General features: G+C 36.0%; 1 protein-coding gene across 1 annotated transcript in view; it reads left to right on the forward strand.

Annotated features, from left to right (window-relative positions):
- The window catches only part of UBR2 (ubiquitin protein ligase E3 component n-recognin 2), a 64,083-nt gene that overhangs the window by 4,714 nt on the left and 48,230 nt on the right, over nucleotides 1-11,139 (forward strand). Inside the window, exons 3-7 of the mRNA XM_009279612.2 lie at nucleotides 1,204-1,317; nucleotides 4,418-4,545; nucleotides 5,577-5,715; nucleotides 7,438-7,500; nucleotides 8,743-8,863. Coding sequence (XP_009277887.1) covers nucleotides 1,204-1,317; nucleotides 4,418-4,545; nucleotides 5,577-5,715; nucleotides 7,438-7,500; nucleotides 8,743-8,863 — 565 coding nt within the window. The remainder of the gene's footprint in view (nucleotides 1-1,203; nucleotides 1,318-4,417; nucleotides 4,546-5,576; nucleotides 5,716-7,437; nucleotides 7,501-8,742; nucleotides 8,864-11,139) is intronic.

Raw genomic sequence — 11,139 nt, forward strand, 5'->3', positions numbered from 1 at the left:
TCACCAAAAGGGTTGTCAAGCATTGGAGCAGGCTGCCCAGGGAAGTGGTGGAGTCCCCATCCCTGGAGGTATTTAAAAGACATGTAGACGTGGCACTTAGGGACATGATTTAGTGGTGGACTTGGCAGTGCTAGGTTAACGGTTGGACTTGATGATCTTAAAGGTCTTTTCCAACCTAAATGATTCTATGATTAGTTAAAAAAAACCTACAAACAAACCCAAGAAGGCCTTGGTGTGTTTTTAAACTAAGAAGCGAAGTGAAAACTACCGGTGCAGCCTTTCTGTAAATCTGTTTTTGACAATACTGCACTGCTGTTAATGTAAATTCGATCACTGCATGGTTACGTTGAGCACTAGGATTTAGGAAGAAAAAACCAAACACAACAACTTGCCCCAAGAAACCCGACCCAATTTGCTGATATCAGCATACTTCTTGTATGTAGGTTTAGTGAATTAACAAGTCTAGGTGACATCCAAAAATGTAAGCAAATGTTGTTTCAAATGTCTGTCTAATTTTGTTGATACTGTAGGATGTACCTGTATGTACAGAATGTACCTGTATGCCAAAAATGAAAGAAGAAGAATTCTATGAATCAGTTAATAGTTGTGGTTCAAAAAGAGTATTATTACACTTACTAATTTGAGGTGATCTTGGCTTTAAAATCCATTTTATTAAAACAGTGTAAATATACAGTTTTCAGATACTTTTTTCTATGCTTACTAAGACTTGTGTGGACAGTTTGTAAGTTTTGTCTGTAAACTGTTACTGTGAACAGCACATCTTTTACTCACTGTGTAATAGTGCTATATGAAACAATATAGCTTTGTTCAGATTAAAAATGTGAGAATCTGAAATAGTACAGATGGCATTGCAAGTAATAGATTCAGAAAAACTTAAAACCAGAAAAAACCCACAGCCTTCAGGTGGGGCAGAATGGGGGTGTTTGAAGCTTCTGTTGGTTTTTGTTGTTGTTGTTTGTTTTTTTAAATTTTCTTTTAGCATAGGCAGACTGATGAAGTAGATAAGCTTTCAGCCATCATAGAAACAGGCATGGTTTCACTATGCTTTTTAACAGGGTATCAGCTAAAGCCATCGGGTGTTGTGGTCATGCTTTTGTAGTTTATCTATGACTACTCATTTCTTAATGTGCATGTATGTATATGCATATTCACATGAACTGTTTTGTTTTTAAATAATTTTAGATGACAACATCAGGTGGAGGAGGTTTCTGTGACTGTGGTGATACAGAAGCTTGGAAAGAAGGTCCTTACTGTCAAAAGCATGAACTTAACACTTCAGAGACTGCAGAAGAAGAGGTAATAACAGTTGAGGAGGCATGTTTCAAAACATTGTTAACTGTCTATATATGTGTGTATATATAAAACTCATTCATACGAGGTTATTTTTAGTCTTGTATACCATGCATGAGAGATGGGGAGGAAATGTAATAGTAATATTTGAACCACACTATGTGTTAGAAAAAATTAATATCTTGTCTAACTTAAGGAATTTAGAATGACGTTTTCTACTTGAAGGCTTTATTTTGTATGTTCTTGGTTGCCTCTGCAGCTTTAGTTCTGTTGCTTTGTTTTTCTGTCTTATTCTGAAAGGTGAAGGGAGTCTGCCACATGTTAAAAAAAAACAAACCACCAAACCAAAAAAACCCCAAAAAACCCCCCAAAAACCAAACATGTATGTAATCGTGTGCCTGAAGAAGCCAAATTAATCTGTCTGTGCAACATATGTTCCAATTCTTACCAAAGTAAAGTGCACAGATTTTTTAAATCAAAATAACTTGCTGTTACAGGAAAGCTGTAATGGAGATGTAAGATAGAGGACTATAAAAGCTTGTTTGGTATGGAGAAGGTAAATAGAGAACATACCTTCACCATGTCTCATAGCATAACAACTTGGACATATTAAATGCAAAAAGACATGCTACTTCTTACAGCATGAACTCAAGCTGTTGGACTAACTGTTATGGAACATCATTGTTACAAGTTTACATGTGTTCAAAAGGAAATTTAAACATGTTTGTGGAGGGAAAAAATGATCAATGGCCATTTAAAAATTGTAGATACCATCTTTGGTGTGGGAAGTATTAGTGTCTTAAGTTACTGGAGACCAGAGGAGCATTCTGTCCTTTTCTTATACTCTTCCCTTAGTATCTGTTATTACATCTCAGGAATGAGAGTGGCTAGTTGGGCTTCTGGTCTAGCCACTCATGTCTGTTCTTATGTAATATAATTTCTGTGAGATTTTTTTGAAGGGAAAATATAAGCCAAATTTTTGCAGTAATTTTGCTGATCTGATGGTTTAAGTGAAGCAACTGTAACTGTATTTGCAGTGACAGTGGTCCTTCTAAAATCTACTATCGCTATCTCAAAATGAGAGTGGCTAGTTGGGCTTCTGGTCTAGCCACTCATGTCTGTTCTTATGTAATATAATTTCTGTGAGATTTTTTTGAAGGGAAAATATAAGCCAAATTTTTGCAGTAATTTTGCTGATCTGATGGTTTAAGTGAAGCAACTGTAACTGTATTTGCAGTGACAGTGGTCCTTCTAAAATCTACTATCGCTATCTCAACCCTAAGACTCTAGCGCAGCTGCATGGACTCACCACTTGATCTACATGCCAGTTTACGTTAGTGGGCAACCTTAGAAAACTTGTAGCAGTCCTCCCAAGATTTCAGAACTTCTATGTCCAAAGATACTCACACAGTGAGTGTGAGTGACAGAAAAATTAAGGTACTAGGCAGGCTTTGTGTTTCTTCCCCGTGAGTGATGGGGATTGAGATCTCTTACGTTATGCAATGTTGTGTTTGAGGTAGATCCAGGATCATTTGTTGAGCATTATCAGAGACTGTTTTCTGCCTTGCCCAGATACATGTCTTTGTTGAAAATGCTGGGAATGGAGGCAGTGCTGCTGCTTAAGATTTGCCTTTGCTTTTGGTGACTAGTAGTTTTCCATACCCTAGATAAGTTTTAAATGAAGCAAAAAAGAGAAATGGCAGTTATTAACACTTCTGTAAAGCTTCCAAATACTCCAAAAGAATCTTGGGATGGGTAGGTGAATAAACTTTACTAGTACAGGTGAATTGCTGACTGTCAAGGGCCTCCTGTAGATAATGCAGGCTTGAGTTCTGAAAAGATTGTGACCATTTTTATACAATGTAAACTGTAGTGAAACACAGAATTTGGTATTAGGTAATCCTAAAACGAAATTGGGCTACTGTTAAATATTTTAATTGGCTAACAGTTACACATACTTCAAAATATCAAATGATGAATTGAGTCAGTGACTCAATGTATAGTACACGTCCAGGTGACCTACAGGGCATGCAATGTTCCCTTTCCAGCTTTGTAGAAGAGGGACTAGTTGTTCTGAACATCAAAAATTTGAAATAGTAGAAGAAGAATCCTTTCAGAGAAGAGTTTTTTAATGTTTTCTATTCACACACAAATCCCTTGAAATAGATTGGAAGGAAATGGCAGCGGTACTTGTACTACCTGATTCAGAGTTGGCAGTGGTTCTCATTTGCTGCTCCAAAAAGTAGTCCCTTTGACTTTGCAGACTGAGGGAGCACTCCTCTTCCTCCCCCTCCTCATTTCAGTTCCCCCACCTGCAGCAGCAGTCATTCTGCTCTGGCAGAGAGAGGAGGATGAATTTATAGTAGCTGCTGCAGATGTCAAATGGAAGGCACCCTCGCGAGTGCAGAGTGGGCACAAGTGGGTGCATGGTCCACATATGAAAGGGGAACAGCTGTCTGTGAATGAGACTGAGACATGGGCAGATCATTATGAAATACCTAGTTACATTTAAGCATTTAATTATTTATATGCCACAGCATGTAAGAGACGTGCATCATAAATCATGATCCCATTGTGCTGGATGTTGTGTAAGCTTGGATAGATAAAACTTCTGCCTCTTAATGCATGCTACATATGAAACAAGACAATAGATGCATAGTTGTTTGTATTCTGCAGTTTACTAATATTGGTACGTGGAACAAAAGATATGGTGATTTCAAATTATGTTTTTGAAGGCATTGCAGAAAAAGCAGATTTTAATATGGCTGAGGTTAAAAGTTGTTCAGAAGAACTATCTTAGAAGGTGTGCAGAAGTGGGAACAATGAAAGTGAAAATGGAGAAGTGTGTGAAAATTTAAGTGGGTGATCAGAGGCAAGTTAACATTTAGGTGTTGAATGTTACATCACTGGTTTGGTGATTGTCAGTGAAGAACTGGAAGAAGAAAACGAGATGATTATTGACTCTGTTCCTTTCAAATGTAAAGTCATTTAAAGAAAGACATCATTAAAGATGCTTACATCATCTTTGACAGAGAGGTGCAAATTTGATAATTTCTATTTTGAATGTCATTTAGTTTCTCAATTGCCATTTATATTTATTTTCCAGGATCCTCTTGTGCAGTTACCAGAAGATATGGTAGCAAGAGCTTATAATATTTTTGCCATCACATTTAAATACGCAGTAGATATATTAACATGGGAAAAGGAAAATGAATTGCCTGGCCTAGAAATGATGTAAGTATAGTATTTGACTTATGCCTTTTAAAGGCTTGAAGATATTTACAATAGAAAATGCAAATTCTGATTTTAAGTATATTTTCTGCCTTTCCTAATATTGTCAGGAATATTTTGTAGAAAATGGACTAAAATAATTTTAATAGATTTGTTTTTCTCATATTTTTTACTTTTGTGGTTATACAGCCCATTTCTCTTCATAGCAATGATGAAACAATGTCTTTGTGATACCTTCATTTTCTTAATATTGAAAACGAAGTATTAGTAAAATACAATACCATAAAACAAGTGGTGGGTTAATTTCTTATGATCAAAGTTTGCTGAAATTCTGATGGCAAAAGTATTTTGTACTTTTGGTGATCCACTTATTACAAATTTTGAAGCATTACAGAATATTTAAGTGTATTGTAGCATCATAGTTATCATGGATTAATTTGTGACATCTTGTTAGTAACTTCTTTTACTTTGTGTTGTGTGAATAAGAATGTTGTGTAAAGAAATGATGCGAATCAAAAGATTGCACTGAATCTATGTAAGTTTAATAAGTTGTGGTTTTGAGGATTGTGGAGTTTAGGCTTTTTAAGAGACTGCCAAGTTTTTGTTGTCTAATAGACCTTTATGCAGTATTGGGGAAATAGGTGTGGCAAAATAATGCCAAGACCGGTGAAATCTCTTAAGAAGCTATGGGGGAATGTATTGAGCACAGCTGCAATGGAAGGAAATGTGTTTTCCTTAGTAGGAAACTATCAATTCATAATCAACAAATGTTCAAAAATAGTACTCGGACCTAAATATTGTCTTAAGATTTTGCTCGTTTTGGACTTAATTCTGCAGGAAAGATGCACATTCCTATAGAGGTTAGGGGTGGTCAGTCCTTTTCAAATAAATTGTTGAGATATGTTCCAGTACAGCAAAGGAAGCCCAGGCTTGGGTTGTCTGCTTGGTGGAAAACTTTGTTAAACTAGAAGTTGATTTTTTTTTTTTTAAATTACATTACTTTGAATTATATAAATTCAATCCTTGCTTTGAAGTGAGAAGAGTGACACTTACTACTGCATGCTGTTTAATGATGAAGTCCATACCTATGAACAAGTTATTTATACTCTTCAGAAGGCTGTCAACTGCACACAGAAGGAAGCTATTGGTTTTGCAACAACAGTAGATAGAGATGTAAGTAAATTAATTGCTAGGACTTTTAATTATACTTGCCCTAATATTTATTCTATATGACTACGCTTACTTCAGTTTGTTTTCCCAGAGCGTTGTTAATGTGATTGAGCCCTGTGTGTCAGGCCACCCTAAAACGTCTTAACTCATTGGCTAATCCAAACCAGCCCTAATATTGAATATATGTTTCAGTGTAACTGTATTCCAGTAAGTCTTGTGGGTGTAGATAGCAGGGTGTCTCTCAGTCCTCTGTCAAGGACAGGCAGCAGCTTTAGTTCATCCCTTACTGTACACCAGGGAGCTGATATTGAAAGAGCCCCCGTATGTGCTCCAAGCATGGGAAATGCTTCCCAGAGTAACACCAGTCAACTGTGAGGGATAAAATCCATAATTGGCTGCTTTTGTTCCAGTGCTCATGGAACTACTTGTGTTTTTGTTTTTTTAATTTAGTTTTCTTTTTCATAATTGTCAGATGATAATGGCAGGAAGAGGTAAAGCATTTCATACAGCATTTAGAAAGAACAATGAGTTCAGAATCACTATATGCTGAATATAATTTTAACTAGTATGTTGGTCTCAGAAGCACCCTGCAGCTGTGTTTGTATTCTGGCCTGTGTGCATTTTTTAAGAAGGGAAAACTTTCTGGGGACAACTGCATCTTGTTATCTGTGCCGTGAGCTTTTAAGCAGTTGCTGTGAAAATGAGTGTCCTTTTATGTTGTTTTGTTGGCTTGTGCCTTTTTTTGGGGGCGGAGGGGGGGTGGCATGCGGGGGGGAAGTCTTTTACAAAATGGCAATGAGCAAAATGGCATGAGAGTGTCATTTTGGGTTGTTAAAGTACTTCAAGAAGGTCAATGGAAAAGGAAATATAACCACTTTAGATTACTTAACACTGAACTAGATTTTGGTTTTGTATTATCACTACTGTATTTTTGTGATATCAGTAACCAAAAGATTCCCGTCTGATCCCTGAATGTGTGCTGACTTGAGCACATGCTGTGTATTGTAGGATGCACTTTGGAGATTTTTCCCTACTGTTGATCCCTGTCCTACTTCTAAGCAAATACATGAATGCATATATACACGTGCACGTGTGTATGTATGTAAAAGAAATGAGAAGGTTATGCCTGAAACAATGATTTGGCATCAGACCAGATCTAAAAATCTCAGTAATCTGTTCTGTCTATAATACACTAGAAATTGAATCGACTATCTATTTTAATGTGTGTATTGACAGTATAGAAAGACTCATACAATATGGAAACCTTCCAGTTTTGAAATAAACCAGGTGCTTTAGTTGTATGCTTAAAAGACCAATTAGCTTTCATATCTACTTTTTAAAAGGCACTGAAATGTCTGAAATATCTTTAAATTCTACCAAAACTAATGATTGATGCATGAGTACTAAAGATAGGTTTTCGGTATTTTAAATAAAAGAAGTGTGATGGTTACATCTTAAAAACAATATTATACACAGAAAATTTAGTATAACAGGTAACTGCATATATGGTATAATTTTATTTTCTTTTTAAAAGTACAGGGTGCATTTTGGGAATTCAAGTATGTAACTATATACAGTAATTTAAAAAATGAAAATAACATGAAAGCAAGGGTGGTTAACGTGCATCTGAAACTTCTACTGTATCTTTTATACTAATGTAAAACACAATATTTGAACTTCTTATTTAGAAGCTGGTGGTAATGTTACTTCTTTACAAATTTAAAGGGACGTAGGTCTGTTCGATATGGAGACTTTCATTACTGCGATCAAGCAAAATCGGTAATAGTGGTAAGTAATATTACCTGCTTATTTGCCTCATCTTAAGCAAAAAGAGGCTTTGCTACACGGTTTTGGGATGTTATTACTGTAATGACTATATTTTAATAATACAAAGTGTTGGAGGTACTATTTACAATACGCACAGTAGAGGTATCAAAATAGAGGTTTATGCTCCGTTTTTCTTTCTGTTTTTTCTACTATGGTCTACCTTGCACCCAAAATCATTTCCTAAAAAGAAGTTCCCAGACAACTTTTCCCTTCAGAAAACAGAGTTTGCTCAGGAACTTCAGATGTAATCTTTTAGAATTGCATGTCAGTTCAGATCAGTGAAGTTAAACTCTTAGTTTTTCTCCTATAGTATGAAGTTGTTTGCCTCTTACACAGCCACAACAAACAAAATTGTTACTGATTGAATCCAAGTGTGAAACTACAAATACACTTTCATTTTGTGTGTGTGTATTTATATATGTGTATATATTCATAATATCTATATATTACAGGGTTCTTACATGGAAGAACATGGGAATAATATTTTTTATTTATTTTTTCTTTAACTGCTGCAGTGCAGTACTTAATCACATGAAATAAATAGTTTGTGTATAATACTGCTACCACTGAAAAAAAATTCTGCAGCTAGAGTTTCTGGCCTTAAACTATTTAAGGTATTTTGAAAACATTAACATATCTTTAAAGATAAAGTTATGCAATATTTTTAACTTGCCACCTATGCAGTCAAAGAACAAATGGCTTTTATATGTAATGTCTAACTATTAAGATTACTAACACAGAGATGAGGGGAAATACTCTTTCTTGTTTTAACTCTGTGTGTTTAATTTGTATTATTGAAAATAGTCCGTGGACAATAATTTTCTTCCCTTAGTGGGCTGCTGTGTGACTTGCGTGTCATATTGTGAGGAACAAATATGCATGGCTGTCTTAGGTTGTGCGTGGGACTGCTTATCAGTAAAATGCAGCAGATCAGTGTGTACATTGATAAGAGGCCAAGAGTGGAAAATGGATTGGCCTAAATACATTGATATTGCATAATAAGGCCTTTCAAATATTAATAGGGTAAAGAAAGTTTAGACTTTTTTGGTTTTGTTTCTTCCCTGTGTAGGTGTTAGTAGTTAGAATATGTATTAGTATTATAAATTACTGAAAGCAGTCATAGGAATGGTGTGTTTCTGTGCAGAAATATATGCTAGTCCTCACTTAAATATGCATTACCTCCTTCTTCCTTTTCTTTTTAAGAGAAATACCAGTCGTCAGACAAAGCCATTGAAAGTACAAGTTATGCATTCATCTATTGTTGCCCATCAGAGCTTTGGTCTGAAGCTCCTAACTTGGCTTGGCAGTGTTATTGGATATTCAGGTGGGCAAACTTGAGCCTTTTTGAGATAAGTTAGAGAATATTTGTGAGGCAAGCTGAATGCCTGAAGCAATGTTGCCTACTTATTTCAGATATGTAATATATAAGGCAAAGCTATTAATAACTTGTCACACTTCATTCTGTTTTCTCTTATTGGAGTGCTGTTCTAACTTCCATATGAAAGTGCTACCTGTCTTACTTAGTCTTCTCGGATGCTATTTTCTGTTTAGTTGCTGTTGAACAGAAGCTGAGAATCGCTGTCAAATGCTATATGCCAACAAGCTATTTTTCAGTCCCTAGTTCTTTTTAAATGAATACAGTAAGCTGAAAATAACCTGTCTGATTAGATAAAACAAAATTATTCAGAAGTAATTTGATGAATGATGATGAAAGTGATTGCTTCAGATTTTTTGCTAAGTAAAACAGAGAAAATGCAAGGATGTATGGAGGTTTTTGGGTAAGTATAGAAGTCAACAAAGTATTAATCAGGTATTTAGAAAGAGGTTTCTTCAAAGGAATCAAGATGCGCAGTATCATTTTTATGGGAAGGCTCTGTGTTTGTTTTGGCTTGGTTCCTCCTTTGTCCTGATGAATCATAAGGTTGTGAAGATCTGGAGCATGAGGGGAAATAAAAGGAAAATGTGTCAAACTGCTGATATGTAGAAATATAGATACAGTCTCCAATGCACTATCGGTGTTCTATGCATCTGTAAATGTTAACAAGAACTATTAGCAAAGCACACTCAGCTATAATATTGCATATATGTTCTGCGTAGGTGCAAGATTTTTTCAGAGATTGTATGTTTTATTAGACTGATAGTTGAAAAACTAGCCAAGATTTCAGGCACAGGATCTCTATATCGTGTTACCTTTTTTTGAAAGATAAGTAGTTTATGTTTGTATAAGTTAATTTTTAAAGATACATAAATCAAACTTTTGAAAAGTTAAGGTAGCAGTTTGTTCAACTATTTACCAGTGTTGCTGGCAAATAATACGTATTAATAGAAAGAAGAGACATGAAAATATTTAACAACTGAGATAAATTTTCCTGTCAGTGTAATGTGTAGGCAGGCACTGTCTTTCTCATACTCTCTGAGCCCAGTTTTGTGCCATGTCATTTGTGCCAGGTACCAAAGCCACTAATTTTCAGCATAAATTACAGTTGCAAAAAAATAACTTCAGTATGTTAATGGAGTATCAAATTCCAGATGAAAGTGTTGAATTTATAGTTTGACTTGTGTGTGGTGCTTCTGAAATTCTGCAGAGTTCACTTCATTAAATGCAGTGTCCTTTATGATTCAAAGGGCAAAAATAATGTTTGATGGTAAGCAGTATGCATACGTTTTGTCTGTCACCTACGTGCTCGTGCTCAACTACTTGAAATGCCTTATGCACCTTGGGATGCAGTCTTGCAATGTACTCTGGAGTCTGGTTTTGTGAAATGCACTTGATTTTTAACAAACACACCCAAACATCTAGATTCTGCTCAATCTTTTAAACAGCCTGTTACCGTTCATCTGCAATATGGGGTGATAGAATTGCACTGCTTAGGTGGTTACACTTAAATGTCCCTGACCAAAGGGAGATTGGCAGGTGGAGGGGTCTCCTGCTGCGCCATGAGGTTAGGTTGGATGATTGCTGTGAAATGAGTGTCAAACCCTTGTCGGTGAATAAAGGGAAAAACCTTGCTATGGAACTTTGTCACAGGCTTGACTACCACGTCCTTTCTAGCAAATGTCGGTTCTTCAGGAATAAGCATCTGTTTGCCATTTGTTGAACAATGCAGTAGTTTCCATTAATTTGTTACCCTTCGTAACAGTAGTTGGAATTGAACTCTGCAAGGCAAACCACCCCACCCTCCCCAAACTGCTATAGGGGTTCACAGACTGTATAGAACTGCACCATGCAGCACACAGTATGGTATACCTGGCACTAAGCCACTGCCAACTCTACCTAAGAAGCTGAGATGGCTAAGCGGCGTGCAGAAATAAGGGCTAATGCATCTAAGTCATGTAGTTGTGTTAGTGAATATGCATTGCCTGCAGTGCAAAGCTAAGTTGAACATTGTTAGTACGAGCGTGTCTGTGTTGTGTTCTGTTGCAGACGCAGGCTTGTTGGCAAGCATATAATAACTTACATGTTCATATAATAACAATTATTAGTGCTTTCCAGTAGAAAAAAATATGTAGAGAAGCTTTAAAATAATAGCAGCTAGTAACTGTAAATAAAAAACTCGGATATGAGTATGAGAGACTGTCGTGGTTTAACTTCAGTCGGCA

This window comes from Aptenodytes forsteri, unplaced genomic scaffold, assembly GCF_000699145.1.
Source record: "Aptenodytes forsteri isolate BGI_AS27 unplaced genomic scaffold, ASM69914v1 Scaffold195, whole genome shotgun sequence".
Taxonomy (NCBI): Eukaryota; Metazoa; Chordata; class Aves; order Sphenisciformes; family Spheniscidae; genus Aptenodytes; species Aptenodytes forsteri.